General features: G+C 42.0%; 1 protein-coding gene across 7 annotated transcripts in view; it reads right to left on the bottom strand.

Annotated features, from left to right (window-relative positions):
• The window catches only part of Akap9 (A kinase (PRKA) anchor protein 9), a 157836-nt gene that overhangs the window by 3494 nt on the left and 136274 nt on the right, over window positions 1–18068 (bottom strand). For 6 of the 7 annotated variants that reach the window (XM_005388001.2, XM_013515942.1, XM_013515944.1 and 3 more), the window contains 9 exons: window positions 15746–15890; window positions 9788–10007; window positions 8738–8888; window positions 6298–6966; window positions 5867–6075; window positions 5495–5600; window positions 3963–4145; window positions 2764–2964; window positions 1722–1954 (listed from right to left, as the gene is read on the bottom strand). In XM_005388001.2, coding sequence (XP_005388058.1) covers window positions 1722–1954; window positions 2764–2964; window positions 3963–4145; window positions 5495–5600; window positions 5867–6075; window positions 6298–6966; window positions 8738–8888; window positions 9788–10007; window positions 15746–15890 — 2117 coding nt within the window. Of the gene's footprint in view, window positions 1–2; window positions 1597–1721; window positions 1955–2763; window positions 2965–3962; window positions 4146–5494; window positions 5601–5866; window positions 6076–6297; window positions 6967–8737; window positions 8889–9787; window positions 10008–15745; window positions 15891–18068 lie in introns of those variants that run through there. The other variant, XM_013515947.1, reaches the window with a different exon arrangement.

Genomic DNA, 18068 nt, shown 5'->3' with positions numbered 1-18068 from the left:
AAAAGATCCCGAAATGAAATTTCACAGCACATCGACAGAGTATAAATACAAACCTTCCACAAAAATTGTCAGTTAAAGATGGACACAGAGCAAATTTAAATATCACACGATCCCCTATTCTAGAACTACGTAAATGTCCCAGGCTTGTAGCAAAATCAACCGCCAGGGAGCAGTGCTGCAAGTCCCAAGGGCCAGCAGAGGTCACCACCCTTCCCAGCATCAGGTTCTGGCTGCAGGGATAGATGACACGAGACAGAGGGCAAAAGTAGAGAAGAAAACAATGGATAAGCAGGGAAAGCAGGAAGTAATGAGAACAGAACGGAGAACGAAAGAGCAGGAGGGAAGAGGACAAAAGGACCCTTAAATCGGCGGTGAGAGTGAGCTGGGACTGCTAGGTGTGGGGTGAGGCCGTGCCATCAGCAACAAAACCGGTGCTGTCTGAAGGAACGGGATTCTTAGTGTCACGAACCGGTGAGGCAGCTGCTTGGGTCATCTGGATGCACAGGATACACTGGAGTGCCAGCTCTGACTTCTTAATTCTAGTTTTAAGCTTCAGGGGGTTTTTGAGACAGGATCTCACTATGTAGTCCAGGCTGGCCTCAAACTGTGGCAGTCCTCCTGCCTCGGTCTCCTGAATGCTGGGATTACAGACGTGTGCCACCGTGCCTCACTACTGTTCAGTTTTAGGAACATAAAAGGACAAGAAACAGGGTGGTAGAATAGCCACTTTACCCTGTTTCCATGGAGCGTCCTTAAATTCCTCCAATCAAGACGACTGGTGACCTCCACTGGGGCTTTTCTACATCTGAGCACTGCTCTGCCCCACGGAAAGCACGGCTTTCAGGCAGACACTGGTCTTTCTCATCACTGCATCTCCCAGCACTTAGCCTGGGGGTGCACCGCGCAGGGGACGAAGGGAATGGAGGGAGGGGGCGTGGGAGCCGTGTGCTGCGGAGCAGAAGGGTGGGGGGCGTGGGAAGCAGTGACGAGACGCAAGAGCCAGCACGAGCAGGTCTGGGGGGGCACTGGCTGGCTGCCCCGCTGGGCTTGTAACCTCGCCTGCCTCTTTCCGGTCGTTGAGACTCTGGGCGAGCAATCATGCACAGCTTCCAGTTAAAGTGTGCCATATTTTTCTCTGAAAAGGGAAAAAAAACCCCAAAACAAAGGAGAGCAAAGGCCCTTAAAGAAGCATCTAAAGTGACCTGGTGGGTGCAGGTGTGAAAAACAAAACTGCTCCAGGCCCCTGGCCCTGGAGAAGTGAGAGGGAGGAGACCCGTGCAGAAGCGCAGGTGTCCGCCACGCGCTGACTGGCCAGAGACTGTAGCCGGCCAGGACGCCGAGGGTCTTGGAGTCTTCACTCCCTTTCAACCACAGAGCGCGAACACCAAAGCTGCCGGCTTGACGCTGCCAGGGAGAAGGCGCCAGCCGCGCCCCTGCCTGAAGGCCACGAGCGTGTTCCCTGGCTGGGCACCACCGCTGAGTTACACAAGCAGTGAGAGAAGAAATGTATGCTGTCCTCGGGGTAGGCCTTCAAACACATCGTGTCTTCTGTGATCTTGGGTGTATATCTGAACTAGTTCATGGTCTGATTCAAATCTGTTTTAAGAAAACAATTCGGACTGACCCAGTGCGGCTAAGAAATCCCTGTAGAAGCACCAAATGCGACCTACTCGGACTGCACAAGCAGCCTCTGGGGGAGCCTCCCCGGGAAGCGACTTTACCTGGAGACGGCGATGCACACTCTGACAGCGGAACGGAACCTGGTGAAGCCCCGGGGGCGGTTGGTGATCACCTCGAGGTCGGTGAAGGCCGGCTGGCCCCCCATGCGGGCAAGCAGTGCCAGGGTGGCGTCTTCGCACTCTTGGAACCCGCCCAGTAGCAGCAGCAGGTATTTCTTCTGATAAATAAGAGCTTTGCGAAAGCTTTCTGCCCTCAAGTATTTACCATAAATCCTCTGTATTTAAAAAAGGGAAGAACAAAGAGGCCTCACTGTCATTCAACCCTTCTCTAGGGCAAGGCGAGCCATGTCAAGGACCCAGATCGGCGGTGTCCTCTCCCTTTCCTACTGTAACAGCGAAGTTGAAAGTGAGTGTAATTAACCTAACCTCTGCACCTCGTCTCTTTTTAGTAATGGAGTCAGAGTACTAACCACAGTTACGCTTTTTATTTTGGGCTCATCACATCTACTGGGTACAAGAGTTGAAAAACTGCATGGAACTGTTCTAATTATTATGGTCATTCATCTACTTAGGTCCTTTAATAATGTTTCCTGTCCCTTTGAGAGTCACACATTTATGTTCATTCCGTCACTGGAACACACATTCCAAATATTGTTGCCCTGGACTTTAACTTACTGCTTAAGGTAGTTTTACCTCAATGTCTATTCTTAGACACCAGGGGGGCTCCTTGGAAGGCTTCTTGTTCCACAGGGCATGATGTTCTTACGCTGGTAAGTACTGCTTTGGTTAGCTAAAAAGAGAACATTTTTGTCTCTCTATTATGGGAAGAAACTGGGAAGCAGGACCACGAGCGCTTGTGCTAACGCTGTGACAAGGAACAGAGCTTGACCTGGGCCCAGTTCTTGGCTGGCCTCTACAGACCTTCCGTGACCAGTCAGACACCTGGCAATCACGACACAGACGGAATGGACAGACCTAGAGGCAGCCCGAGCGCCCCCCGCACTTCTTCAGTGTGTTCAGCTGCGGTCAGCGGAGGTGAAACAAGGCGAGACAGGACCATCTGTAGACTGAAGAGGCCGCCTACCTTTAAGGTGACATGATCAGAGTCAGGGCTCAGGTTCTGGAGCAGAGCATCATTTCTCAGTTCAGCTCTCAGTTTATACACTTCTGCCTCCGCCCTTTTCAAGGATTTCTGGAGAGTCGCTTTCTCTCTGCTCCACACTTCTTTTTCGGAAGCAATGATGGCGTCAATGTTGGCACCAGCACCAAATGAAAACCTGGAAGACTACAGAGACCACACCCTACTTACCGTGATTTTTAAGAACGAGTCTCATGACGAAAAATAGAATTAATCCTATCAAAGGTATCCCATGATGGATACCTAGTATCAGCTTTTTGATCTCAGGAAAGCTCAAAGCTAACCTAAACTGACATTAAAGAGTATTCCCGAAGTCTGAGTACATGCTCCTTTGCTAAGCAGAAAGTCCTTGGCAAAAGCCTAGCCAGAGAAAGGTTAGGTTTTGCAGAGCTTTGAACTGAAAAAGTCAAGAAACTGAACAGCTGGGTCATCTGGGTCCAAGTGCTGAGCCTATACTTCAGAAGGGGACAGAAAGTAACCCTGCATGTACACAGCTAAGTGCATTGCTATGGAAACTGCACAGCTAGGTTTCCATTTATTTGTACAATTTTCTAATGGCCTTACCTGTCTATCAGCTAATTATACAAACCATTATTTTGCAGCTTTTAAACTGGAAAAAATTTAAATGCCTAGACTATTTCTTTTCTTTTTTTTTTTTTTTCCCCAGTACCGGGAATCAAACTCACAACCTTGCGCTTGCCAGGCCGGCGCTGTGCTGCTGAGCTAAATCCCCAGCCCCTGCCTAGAGTATTTTATTAGCCTGAAATATACAGTCAAACAGCATCTTTCATCACCTGAGTCTTAAACACAGTAACTGATAATTGTAACCAAAAAGCACAGTCAGGAACCTAGGTAGCCAAGTACCTGGATTTGGAGATAAACAGATTTTAGTTTGATTACAACTTTAGTTCAGCTTTCTCATGAATAAGGGTGGATGTGGATTAAATTCTGCAAGTATATAACCCTGTGTCTAGTACAGAGAAGGCTCTCTCCAAAATAATAGCTATGATTATTACTGTCACCCCTATAAAATCTTCCACAGATCTTACTAAGCATCAGGTACTGGATACTTTCACATCTCAGAGCCAGGAACTGAAAGCAGACAAAAGAACTGTAACTTGGCACTCCTTTTAAAAGTCACGTACGCAGTCTCCGGCAGCTCCAGCCTGTCGGTAGCACCTTATCCGATCTTCTAGCTTCATTACCGTGTTCCTCAAACCATTCTTCTCTTCCGTCAGCTGGCTGATATGTCCCGTCAGCTCAGCATTCTGTCTCAGCAGCCGCTCAGTCAATGAGCCACAGGAAGCACTTGGGGACACCGAGCTGGGCTGGGGAATAACACGGCACCAGGTCACGTAAGTACAGATTCCCGCAACGCTGCGTGTGGAAGTGTGCAGAGGCGAACAGAGCAGCCCACTTCTTGAAACGGTCTTGGGCAGTAACAGGGAGAACTGTACCAGGCAGCAGAGAAGCTAGGCAGGGCACGGGGCTGAAGAGCAGATTAAAGACACAAAGGCTTATGCAACGGTGTTGCTTTTAAGGGAGCTACAAGTTGCTTGGTAAAACTAGAATAAGCATTGCTTCACTTTGTGGATAATAGACTTCAATGAAGGCAGTCCAGAGGGCTTTAGGCAGGAACATGCCACAAAGTTCTAGAGACATTCCCTTGGCAGCAGTATGCAAAACAGAGTACGTTAGGGAAGATAGAATCTTCTGGTGTCAAGCACGCCCACGAGGATGTTGTCACAACAGTCCTGGTAGGAAAGCCTGCAAAGCGGAGGCATAACGGGCACAGGGACAGACGTGTGGGAGGTGAAGGCGCATGACTTAAGGGCTGCTTCGCTGTGCAAGTCAGCGTGAAGGCAGGCAGGCTACAGTGACTCCCAGCTTCTAACCTGGACGACAGCACTATCAGCAGGGCAGGAAGGACAGGGGAAGGTAGTGTTCGGTTTGGAGCATGCCTCTGGATCCCTAAGGGTCACTCTTGGGTACAGGGACAAGCAAGGTACCTCGGAACTAACTGAAAATAAGCCTGGAGCACAGGTCAAAGGTCTGCACTAGAACTGGACAGTAATCTCCACGATATCAGTGAGATTCATCCAGTTTATTCATTTTATCTCCAGAACCCCGTATAGGACTCAGGAGGCAGGATGTGTACCACATAAGTATTTGTTCAATAAATCAGTCCAGCGAAGGCTGTGGGATGGAGGCGCTTTAGAGCACATTAGAGAAAAGCACGGAAGATGACCGGGGAGGAGAAACCAGGAGGTAAGTGATGGAAGACGCAGACGCAATGAGAGAACACTGACAAAGACCAGGAAAGAGGGCTTTAAGGAGATGGAGAGCCCGGAGTGTTCAGCCTAACTACGTGAGGCAGGAGCAAAAGGATTCAGCAGGTGAGTGAGCCGTGGAGACACTGGGATGATTCTGAGGGGGGTCTCCTGCAGCGGGGAGGGCAGAAACCAGACTGCTCTTTTAGGAAGCTTAGTATATTAATAAAAGGGCACTGTAGCCAGGCGTGGTGGCGCACACCCATAATCCCAGCACTTGGGAGGGCAAACATTGTATTTACCATTAAAAAAATCAAAGTTTTATAGAATATGTTGGCAGTTTCAAACAGTTCATATTTCCTATTGAATCGCTGCTGTTTTACAAAGAACTTTTCAAAAGGTCTTACCTCTTCACCTGGCTGGCCAATGAATTTCTGTAGTTGTAAAATAATTCCATCAATATTTTCCTGAATCCAAATGAAAGTTTCATCATCTGCTGTTTCAAATTGTAGCCTTCAACAAAAAGACAAAAAATTAGAAAAGACTTTCTCAGGAGGGTTTCCTAACACAAACATTATAGACTGGGGAGACTGCTTCACTTGTCACGACCCCTTATGTGAAGAGCTCTCCTTCCCTAAGCGCGGGGGTTACTCTCAGATCTTCCGTGGAAGGAGCAGTATCTGTACATCTCCACTTCCCGCCCTGGCCAGCTACGCCTGCAGGGTGGCGACTGTCCAGCCTAAGGATGCTGCTCCCAAGACCAGGCGGGCCAGCCTAACCTGTCAGAGGCTTTCTGGGACAGATGGTGCAGGCTCGAAGCCGCACGCTCGAGCTTCTGTCTGACCACTTCTAATTCGTGATTGTAGTTCGTTTCTCCTCCATTCATGACCGTCAGTTTAGGATAGTTTGAGTCTTTTGTATCTCCTTCTATTTTCTGCTGAAGAACCCAATTTCGAGTCCGATCATTAGTCAAGCTCCAACTGGTTGGCTGGCAATTTTGGAAAAAAGAAGAAATAATAATTATAAATGAACAGCATTAAATATGCTTTCTTAAGGGAGCAGAATTATTGTTTATACTCCAAATAAGGTTCTATAGAATTTATTTTTAAATGATTTGCACATAAACTATTTAAATAATTCAACCTAGTATCAAAATTTCATAATCAAAGGGCTATGGAACTCCTTAGAAGTACTTAAAGTCTCAGTTTACCTCATTAAGATTCTGATACAGAATTCGTCTACTTTCTCTTTTTTCTTCCCGTTCCAGTTCCTGCTTTTGGAATTCCTGCATAATTCCTTGTAGTCGCTTTCCTTCAAGATCTAACTTATAGACTTGCTGCCTTTTCTCTTCTAGCTGGCGCTGAAGATCTTCCACTTTAGACTGGAGTTCACGCATCTTTTTCTGGCCCTCAGTGTTGGCCTCCTGTTCCGTCTGCAGTGTCTTCTTATGAACCTGTCTGTCCTTTTCCATCTGCTGTCTTGTTTGCAACGAGTCCAGCTTGTATTTTTCAGTCTCATTTAACAGTTCTACTATACGGCTGTGTTTCTCCTCCAGCTGCCTCTGCAGTTCCTTCAGGAGGTCCTCGGAGGGCAGGGGCGGACGCGGCTGGCCAGCCTGGTCACTGCTCTGCAGCTGGGCCCGCAGCTCCCGCTCCCTCGCTAGGGCACCACTCAGCTCCTGAATCCGGACTTTCTCGGAATCGAGGAGGACTTGCAGCTCCAAGTTTCGGCCTTGTTCTTCTGATAACCTGGCATCATGGAGCATTCTTTGTGATTCCACTTTCTGCTGTGATTCTGTTAGCAGCTGTTTCTGTTGTTCCAAAAGCAGAGTTAGCTGAGTATTCCTCTGTTTCTGATCCTCAAGCGAAAACTTCAGATCCTTGTAAGAAAACATCAAATTTAAGCACTTCTTAGTATTACTCATGTACTTTGTAAGTATAAAACCATGCTTTTATTAATACTAAACTGGTAATACTTAGAGGATAATATGCTTACCCAGTTTATTAATTACATTTTCAGTGGTTAGAACATAATTATTTAGACAGCCAACTGATTTTCATCAAGGAATATAAATGAGAGACAGGATAACAACACATTTCTCTTAAAACATTAAGCTAGGGGCTGGGGATTTAGCTCAGTGGCAAAAGCGCCTGCCTGGCAAGCGCAAGGTCGTGAGTTCGGTTCCCGGTACCGGAGGAAAAAAAAAAAAAAAAAAAAAAAAAACAACCAAAAAAAATAAAACATTAAGCTAATCTGGCTAAATATTTCTTTTTTGTTTTTCGAGACAGGGTCTCACTATGTATTTCAGAGTGGCCTTGAAGTCACTATGTAGCCCAGGCTGGCCTTGAACTAAGCAAAACTCCTGCCTCAGCCTCCCAAGTGCTGGGACTACAAGTGTGTGTCACTACACCCAGCCTCCAGGATACATTCTAACAAAGATCATTAAAAATTATAAGCATTCTTGTGATACTTGTTAGCCATATTAATGGTGTGTCTTCTTTTTAAACTGTTACGTACTTCTGTGTGAATAAGCGTAAGAAAATAATTGCTTAACAAGCGCATATTCATGTCAAGAACATGGTGATTCCAAACAGCGAGACACCCACAGGGGTGGCTAAGGTAGTGACTGCTGTGCTTTCATACACTAAATTATTAAGATACTGTGTGAAATTTCAAAAATACATGTTTCTGGTAGACACTGATAAGAAATTCCTGAAAAATCTTATGTTTTTCAATTTCAGAGGCTAAAAATAAAGCTTACATAGAAAGTGGGATCTGCGACAAACTACTCAAAATCAATGCAAATTTTTAATAAAAAATAGATTAGTATTTGGGGAAGTTACATATCCCTGTGTGGAGGTTACAACAGCAGAAATTAAAAAGTGAGCAAGCAAGAAAACAGGGCAAAAGGGCTGGCGACATGTTTTGGCCCCTGAGCTGGCGCACGCTGCATTAGGTGACAGGAGGAGTGTTCTGGGCCAGGGAGGCCGCCGCTGCCCCGGGCCTTCTGCGAGGCCCAGCCTGTCTTGAGCTGAGAGCCATGCGAGCCTAGGGGCATCTGCCTGAGAGCCCAGTGCTTATCCGAAATTTTTTGAAAGTATAGCAGCAAGGGCTCCTGTGTACCATGAAAGCAGTCCGGACCCCATTCTGTAGGATGGCCGTGGCAAACCCGTGACACTCCTGCCACGGTGGGCATGCAGCTGAGCAGCAGATAACAGTTTTTTTTCTAAACTAAAACCTCAGTATTCAGGTTTAATTGTAGCATTGGCACTTTGCGATAAATACATGGGTTTTGGGTTGCAGTGCGGGCACTGTTTCTAAGAGGTTTGCCGTCACTGCTTTAGGAGAAAACAGGAACCAAAACTACTTCTGCATTAAAGTAATACGAATGCCCTGTTTATCAAACTGGTGTGCACCAATTCACATTCCCCAAGTATGGTGCTACAGAGCAATCGGTACGTACCCTTGGATGCAGCAAAATAAAAAGCAAACCATCATCACTTCCTCATAATGCAGTTTAGATAACATTATAGCAGTAATTAACGCAGAATGAAAAACACAGCTTTTAAGGGTGTCTAACGTTGACATTTTAGAAAAGACCAGTCTCAAGACTAGATTCTCCCGAGACATAAAGATAACAATGACAATACCTCGAGTTCGTCTTTCTCCCTCTCTTCACTGTGTCCCAGCCTGGCTTTCTCTTTCTCCAAAGCCCATTGGAGCTCTCTTGATTTTTTCTGTTCACTTGCTAATGTATCATTAAGCATATGTACTTCGTCTGTCTTATCTTTAACTTCCAATCTAAATCAAAAGAGACAAATGAACTGTCATCAAGTACATCTTGAGCAAGAAAAAGCAGTTTACACTGAAAAGTTGAGGCATATACTGTATATTATAAACTAGCTAACATGAAAATATGAAGTTTAAGGATTCTTGAATGTGGTCATCTCAAATTCTCTGTTGCCAATATTGGCAGTACAATTACGATTATTTACCACTGTGAACTATTATACAGTTTATTGCTACAGAATAATTTTTGGGGGGTATGGAGACTGACACCAGGGAATATACTGAGCTACATTCCCAGCTCTTTTCATATTATGAGACAAGAGGCTCACTAAATTGTACAGGCTGGACTTCAACTTAGAATCCTCCTGCCTAAGCCTCCTGAGTAGCTAGGCTTACAAAATAAAATCAATAGCATTTTTCCTTGTGCTTTACTAACCACAGGAATCATTACATGAATTTGTGTGTGAAATCAGTGTTCAAAATAAGAACGACTGTATTTGCAATGTGTTTTGGCAAACAGAATATCTCAGTATTTATATAAACAAATGTATCCTTTTTTACAAGCATTATCTCTTGAAACACTTTGCATATTTTGGCTAACTAAACCATTCATCACATTAAACATCGTTTCTACTTAGCTTACGGTAAAATAAGCATCAAAATTGTATCTCATACAGAACTAAGACAAGAACTAAGAACTAAGTAGAGAATATGCCAAAATAATCAGGAGTTTACAACTGGAAAAAAAATTGGAATTTCCTCTCTCTACTGTTGTTTGTGCTATAATTAACAAAGTTTTCATGCTATTTAAACATCACAAGTAGTGTTTTATTTTTGTTTGCACAATGTTTACAACAGAATTACTCCATTCCTGCCCTAATACACATTTACAGTAAAGAAGGCTGGCACACCTGAATGCTTCTAATTCTTTCAGGTGCTTATGCTGTGCCTTGAGTGTTGTTTCTAGTTCCAATTTCGTTTGTGCAAGTTCACTTTTTAGCTCAGCAACCACCATTTTTTCCGAGCTCAGCTGTTCCTGAAGTTCGGTTGCTTTGTCTTTCACACTGCTGAGCTCCACTTGCATCTCCAGGATCTGAGACTGCTTCTGTTGCACGTTATATTCCAAGAGTTCTAAAGGGAACACGATTGACATTTAAAATGTGATCTAGTAACTCATTTGGTCTATAAATATTTCACTGCTAAGAAATAATTTGTTGTTTAGGAGGTTACTGCAAAACAACTGTAAAAGATTACAGCCTCCACAGTTGGTACTTTACAGAAACTTTACGCATATTTTCCTCAGTAGTGCTAGCGGCAGAAGAGGAGGCCTGGGAGCTGTGGGCTGTAGGGGGTGATGCAGGCCAAGTGGTGCGCATCACACCATGGCCCTCACTGAGACTGGGGACTTGGGCGGCTGCAGTGCCTGTCCCAGGAACAACAGTGCTCGCTGTGCAGAGCGCTCAGCAGCGCTACTCCCGGGACAGCTACAGGTGCTGGTGCTTCGGGGTCCCCTGAAACGCAGGGATCTCCCAGTGTGGCATGTGTGGTGCCTCTGCACAACTCCAGTGCTAACTTAACAGAGAATGTGTTCTCCAAGGATACAAGCAAATCTAACAGCAGCAGCAATGTGAAAAAATCAACTACAGTTTACCTGGACTCAATCATGGGACAGCTGTCACCACAAAATCCACACACTTCTAAAATGACAGCACCAGGAATCTCAACAAACACGACTTCCACTACCTCAGAGTTTACTCCTAAAGCAACAAGTGTTTCACAGAACAATCCCCCATGTCAACATCCTCCACGACCACAGCCACAATAGTTTGGAGACACAGCTAACAAACAATCACAGTAATTCTCATTCTAGAGAAAACAAAGGATCAAAATTTGACAATGTCAGCTTTGCTGGTAGTACTGTATTGACAAGGGAGTTTTATCTATTCTTTACATTGCATGCAAAATATGTTACTTGAGAAGAGGCATTTAGTACAGAATCATTGATAAACAGGATGCCATCATTTAAGGAAATCCAGGAACCAAGGAAAGATGAAAGGAAGATCGATGCAGTTCTACCAGTTAATTTAAGGTTATTAGTTTAAAGCAATATTCTTTCCTTAAAGGTAGTAGAAACAAGCCAGGTGTATAATGTATAAAGCATTACATATATATGTGAAGATTTGTTACTAAACTTAAAAAAGTCTTAAACATTTAAATGAATACTTGGAGCTTGTAGAAAATTTATACAATGATTAGATTTGTTTTTAGCAAATATACAGTAAGACAAGTCCTAGGTCACGTTTTTGTGGTACTGGTCACCCAGGACCAGTACCTGAAAGGCATCATCCCTGAATGGCGCAATGCCATCTGGGCGTCTACCGAAGGAGCCTGTCACAGCACTCGGGATTCTGACCGTCTGTTGCACATGAAGAACAGTGTTTTTAAGAGCTGACTATATCCCTAATTACTAATTCCGCAAGCAGAAATTATAGAATTGCATAAACCAGGTCTGAAGCATAGTTTAAGAAAGCTTCAAGATTTTATATTTTAAAGTACGGTAGTTGGTCTAGAAACAGGAGACACACAGAAAACAAAATCTTCAAATAAAACCTCCAACTGCCGTTGTGTTCTGTCCTATAAGAGACCCACTGAAGCATTAGAAAGCAGGTGTTTTTATCAGTAACTTCTTTTAAGATTTCAATGTTAGCTGATGCAATTTTCTTTCTTCATATAATTTAGGCAAAATTGCTATGTTGAAAGTGATGTCTTAAGGACTGAGTTGTAAGACTGGTATAGGAAAAACTAGGTCAGATTATTTGTTACTGTAAGAATATTTGTCACCATTGAAAATTGCTATTATTTCCTGTTCACTTGTTAATTTTAATTTTATATTTAGTGAATATTTTTAAAGAAATGTAGAGCTGCTTTCAATTTCTAGAAATGTAAAAATATTTTTAAAAAGACAGTTCTGTACATGATTTCCAAAATAATATTTACAACTCTGCATTGTCAGAATTACAGATTACTGCTTTGTTTATTAAACCAGGGATTATGGCACTCAGTCCAGACTGATGGATTTCATTGTCACTATGATCTATTTTTATAAAGAAATTTTTTCTCTGTTAAGAAAAATTCCAGAACTGTAAGTATACTAAAAAATAATAAAAGTTGACTATATTCATGAATGCAGGATTTAAAATTAATTGAATCTAGACCCATATCTCTCACCATATACTAAAGTAAAATCAAAATGGACTAAAGAACTAAATGTTAAACCAGAAGCAAAATGCTAGAAGATAGGCAAAACTCTTGAACACACAGGTATAGGCAAAGACTTTCTGAACAGAACCCCAGTGGCACAGGAAATAGTTCCAAGAACCAACAGATAGGATCATAAAAGCTTCTGCACAGCACAAGAAACAACCAACAGTGAGAAGACAACCTACAGAATAGGAAAAAAAATTTTGCCAACAATTTCTCAGAGGACTGATATCCAGAATATATAAAGAACTAAAAAAAATTAGACTTCCACAATAAAACACCCAATCAAAAACTGGGCAAGTGAAATGAATAGACACATCACGGAAGAAATACCAACGGCCAATAAATACATGAAGAAATGCTCAACACCACTGGTCTGTGGAGAAATGCAAATTAAAACAACACTGAGGTGCCATCTTACCCCAGAAAGAATGGCATCATCAAGAAATCAAATAAGAACAAATGCTGGAAATGCTGCAGGAGAAAAAAGAACCCTCCTACACTGTCTGTGGGAAAGTAAAGTAGTAAAAACACTATGTAAACTAGTATGATCTCCAGTAAGGAGATTACTCAAAAAACTAAAACTAGAAATTCTGTTTGATGTAGCTATTCACCTTCTAGGTCATCTACCCGAAAGAATTAAAGTCATCATACTACAGTGGTAATAGTCACACCCACGTTTATGGCAGCGTAACTCGTATTAGCTAATGCTTGAAAATGGACCATATATCCATCAACAGACAAATGGATAAGGAAAATGCATTTACACACAATTGGGTACTACTCTGCCACGAAGAAAAATAAACAAGTCATTTGTAGGAAAATGGACGTGCCTTAAGACCATAATAATAAGTGAAATAAATCAGATACACACACTTGCATATCACATGATTTCTCCTATATTAGAAACCCACAGTAAAAAGAGCAAATTCAAAGGTAGAAATTGCAAGTAGGGAGATACATCATCCTCAAAGGGGGAGGGGATCAGGAAGGATGGAGGGAGGAAAGGGATAAGGGACAAAAAGGGATTGGGATGTATCATGTACACGTACCAATTCCACACAAGGGATGTAAGCATTATGTACTACAAACACGTACCAAAACAAACAAACACAACCCAACAAAAACAAAAATAAAACCTCCCCCAGAAACTCCAAGGAGAGGGAAGACAAATGGGATGAATCAGGATGTGTCATGTACATGTACCAACTGCACACAAGGAATGTAAACATTATGTACTACACACATGTATTTTTTAAGAAAAAATTTTTATTTTATTTATTTTTTGGTACTGGGAATTGAACTCAGGACCTTGCGCTTGCCAAGCAGGCACTGTGCCACTGCGCTATATCCCCAGCTCCACACATGTATTAATAAAGTTTAAAAAAAACTTTCAATGTTCACACAAAATTATAAACAGGGACTTCTGTCTTTTTCTTTGGGTCTTTTTGAGACAGGGTTTCATTATGCACTTCTGGCTGGCCTTGAACTCACAGCCACCCTCCTGCCTCAGCCTCTTGAGTGCTGGGATTACAGGCGTGCATCACCGTGACTGGCCAAGGGACTTCTGTGTTTATTCATTAAGAATGTGAACCACTCACACTTAAATTTTCTAATAATTTTTGATAACCATGTATAGTATTTGTAGTAGTTACCCATGTAATCATGACTACAATGGTCAACACTGCTTGCTTCTTATGCTCAGCCCTTCTTTGCAGATGGCCCCTAGGAACTTTGTAACTCTGTCCCCAGCAGTGGGAAGCACAAACCCTGGCTGGGATCCTTTTCCCTGCCCTCTCATTAGACATCCAGCAGATGATGCACATTTGTTATAATGAAAACAAACTTGGGGATTTAAATCTTCAAGTGCGTTAAGTGAAAAAAGTGTTGCGTTATGTTACAAAATATGCATCAGGCTCCCACCTGAACAAAAGTTATGTATTTATGTGTGCATGCATGTTGAAAAGGTCTGCGGACATATTTACCTAAGTGTTAAACAGCCACTATTTTAGGCTTTATATGATTCTAGGGGTCACTTTTACTCTTGTTTTTTCTGTTGTGCCATAAATATGTAACAATACTCCATTAAAACATTTTTTAAATTTAAAATTCTTTTAAGGTTTATCAAGCCATATTAATGATTTTAGGAGAGAGGAATAGTATTGGCTTTAGATCATAATCAATCATGTTAATTTAGGCTTTTAAAACAATTTCTCAGTGAATAGCATATGCAAATATGAATCCATGTGATATTAAGCTTCCAGTGGCTTCCTATTTAAGTTAAATAAAACAGTATTATCTTGTACAATTTTAGTTAGGATTCTGTTTAAAGGGTTATGTGTAATATATCTCACAGTAACTGTTCCTTCTGCAGCACTTTTAACCTAATTTGGGTTTTCAATGATAAAATGTGAAACTGCTGTAACAGTCTCAAAAGCAGATGCTTCTGCCTTACACGAAAGAGTATCACTAAACATGCAGCAACCTGTCTTCGGAGGGAAGATGAAAATTTACTCTAATGACTTCTATCTGCAGTTCAGTTTAAACAGATATCTCTATCGCAAACTGCAAATGACTCAAGCAAGTAAGTCACTAAGCATATGAAAAGGGACCTAAACCATGTTAGTAAAGTCAACTAAAGTCACAATACATGTCTGCTACGCACCTAAGAGATGGCAACAAAGTATCCACTGTGCACGGAAGAGACTGTCACAGAGCCAGCTGTTTGCAAATATGTGAAGCAATAATAAAACCCTCCTACAGGGCTAGTGAGTGTGCAAACTGACACTGCCACTCTTTGACATAGCTAGGCATTACCTAGCAAATCTGCATATACATATCCTGTGACACAGCAAGTCCACTCCTAGGTAGACTATGTATAGGTACATCAAGCACACAGTAGAATAAGATGGGGAACATAATGTATAATATCCATGCATGGGAATTCTACACAGCAACAAATCCAAACTAGAGATAAATTCAGTAACCTGAATGAATGTTATAGAAAGAGAAAGGAAGCAAGACACAAAATATGTACAGACTGATAAAAGTTCAAAACAGGGCAACTTTAATAATAAGCACACGAGTACAGGGAATATGTACATTGGTAGTAAAACTAAAGAAAAATCAGGACAATAACCGCTAGGTACACACTATGGAGTATGCGAAGGGGCTTTTGGGTAATGTTCTACTTCTTGACATGTGTGCTGCTCACAGATACTCCTGCAATAATCTGTCATATTGTGTATTTGAATTCTTCACTTTATGTTCGTAAATTCTTAAAGGGCTAAAAGTAAAAACAACTATTTTCATTGCAACTTCTTTTACTTAAGGTAGGTACCTTTAGGTGTAGGAAAGACTTACATATAGCTTGAAACAAAGACAATGAACTTAAGGGCTGTAATGTAAGGTTTATTTTTAATTAGACATTGCTGATCAATTTGGCAATTTTCTAACCCCTACAGAAATTAAGATAGATTATTTCTTTAGTGTTATGAAATTACAAATGTGACCAAGAAGAAATGTTTTCGCTGAGTAATAATAATAAGGGAAACAAAGGAAATATTTTCAGCTACTGTGTAACCACAGGAGCCTGTCACACAGCCTACCTTGGCCAGGGTTATCACTCTCCTGCTCTCTTTTCAGGGTCATTTTCCTACCATTCATTTGAGCACGCAGTGCTTGAATTTCAGACAACAAACTCCTTCGGTCTGCTTTTTGGACATATTCCATAGCTGCTTGATACTGAACAGCCTGTAACAAAGGAAAGTGAAAAAAATCAAATGAAAAGAGTCATAAAGATAAAGAAATTAATAATCAAGAAGTCGAGGGCCAGGGCTATAGCTCGGTTGCACAGCGCCTGCCTGGCAAGCGCAAGGTCCTGCGTGCGATGCCCAATACAAAAAAAAAAAAAAAAAAAAAAAGGAAGAAGACTGAAGAAGAATGCATGGAACACATATTCTAAGTATTTTTTATTTTAAAAATTCCATTACTTTTCTTATCCAAATTATGATGATGTTATGAAGATGCCCCTTTACCTCTAAATACTGCAGTGTATACTACTTCCTGAAAACATTCTTATACAACCACAGTACGATAAATAAAAAATTACCATTACTACAATAATATTCTCTAATAAACACAGCCTATGCAAGTTTTGCCAAATGCGCTTATAAAAAGCAGTGATATTGATGAGTCTTTGTCACTGTAATCCTGGATCTTTTGAGGAGTATAAGTTAGTTATCTTGTTTTATGTACTTCAATGGAAGAAAAAAAACTTTGTCAACTAATTTAGCCAAGGTTCCCATGCACCTGTCAGCCAGTTTTCCCCAATGATAACACCTTATGCGATCATAACATGTACCAAAACCAGGAAACTGACACTGCCACAATACTATGTAAACTACAGAGCTTACTCAAATTTCTTTAGTTTTTACATATTCTTTTCTTGGTATACGGTATTATGAAATTTTATCATTCGTACACATTCATGTATAGTACCACACTCAGGGCACAGAACTATTTTATCAATGAGTCCATGGGCCAGGGACATAGCTCAGCAGCACAGCGCCTGCCTGCCTGGCAAGCACGAGGCCCTAAGTTTGATTCCTGGTACCAAAAAAAAGTCTACTTGTAGTCACACCCTCTCCCTACTCTCAAGCCCGACAACACTGATTTGTTATCTATCAGGGTAATTCTGTCACCAAAGAGTGTTATATAACAAAATAGCCTGAGGGTATCAAGAGCTTGCTCTCTGTAAAGTGCTGAGTAGTGTTCCATCGTATGGCTGTACCAAACTTTGGCCATCCATTCACCGGCTGTGCGCCATTTGTATGGTTTCCAGTTTGGGGCTATCACAAATAAAACAGCTACGAACACTCAATTCTTTATGATTAAATTTCTCTGAGGGTGAGTGCTGGTTCTATGGTACAGGAATGTTCAGCTTCGGAAGAAACCACCAGGGGAGCGTGCAGTGGCTCCTCTACTCTCCATTCCTTCCAGCAGTGTATGCAAGATGCAGTTTCTAGCTCTCTCTCCCAGCACTTGGTGGCGTTACAGTTTCTTTTGGCCATTTAAATAGATATATAATGGCCTCAGTTTGTTTTGGTCTGCTATTTCACGAGCAAATACATATTATTTTTGAGACAGGGTCTCAAAAATTTGTAGTTCAAGCTGGCCTTGAACTCACTGTGTAGCCAGGCTTTGGCTGCATCCTTAGTTATGACCCCGTGTTCACTGCATACACTTAAGAAAGTTACGTTTTATCATTTTCTTTACCAATCCTGCAGAAAAGTTTATTAGCTCTTTCAAAGAACCAACTTTTAATGTTTCACCCTTTCCACTGTATTGTGTATGTCATTAACTTTTTTATTATAGTCAATCCTGATTATTCAGACTCTATATTTGCAGATTTGATTACCCACTAAAATGTATTTGTAATCTCCAAATGAGTTTCTTTCACTGCAATTCACATGTGTATTGAGAAGCTTAAAACTGCTTCAGGCACGTTTCCAACTAAAATCAAACAAAGGCATACTCAGCCCTCTCACTGCAGCTCTCAAACTGTAAACAAATGTCCCTTCTAATGTGTGTAGTGTTTTACTTTTTTCACAGTTTGGTGCTTACTCTTTGTGATTTCCTGGTTTGTTTATTTACTTGTGTTTTTGAGAGTGGGTCTCACTATGCAGTTCAGGCTGGCCTTGACCTCATTTTGTAGCCCAGGCTGGCCTTGAACTCACAGCAATCCTCCTGCATCAGCCTCCAAAGTGCTGGGATTACAGACATAAGTCACCACACCTGGTTATCTTCCCAGTTTAAAATGACCCCCAAGGGGCTGGGGATTTAGCTCAGTGGCAAAAGCGCCTGCCTCACAAGCACAAGGTCATGAGTTTGATTCCTGGTACCGGAGAAAAACCAAAAAAAAAAAAAAAA

The sequence above is a fragment of the Chinchilla lanigera genome, unplaced genomic scaffold (assembly GCF_000276665.1).
Source record: "Chinchilla lanigera isolate Chin_1 unplaced genomic scaffold, ChiLan1.0 scaffold00031, whole genome shotgun sequence".
In the NCBI taxonomy this organism is placed as follows: domain Eukaryota; kingdom Metazoa; phylum Chordata; class Mammalia; order Rodentia; family Chinchillidae; genus Chinchilla; species Chinchilla lanigera.
The sequence above is the reverse complement of the archived record's forward strand: the minus strand, read 5'-3'. Positions and strand labels throughout refer to the sequence as shown.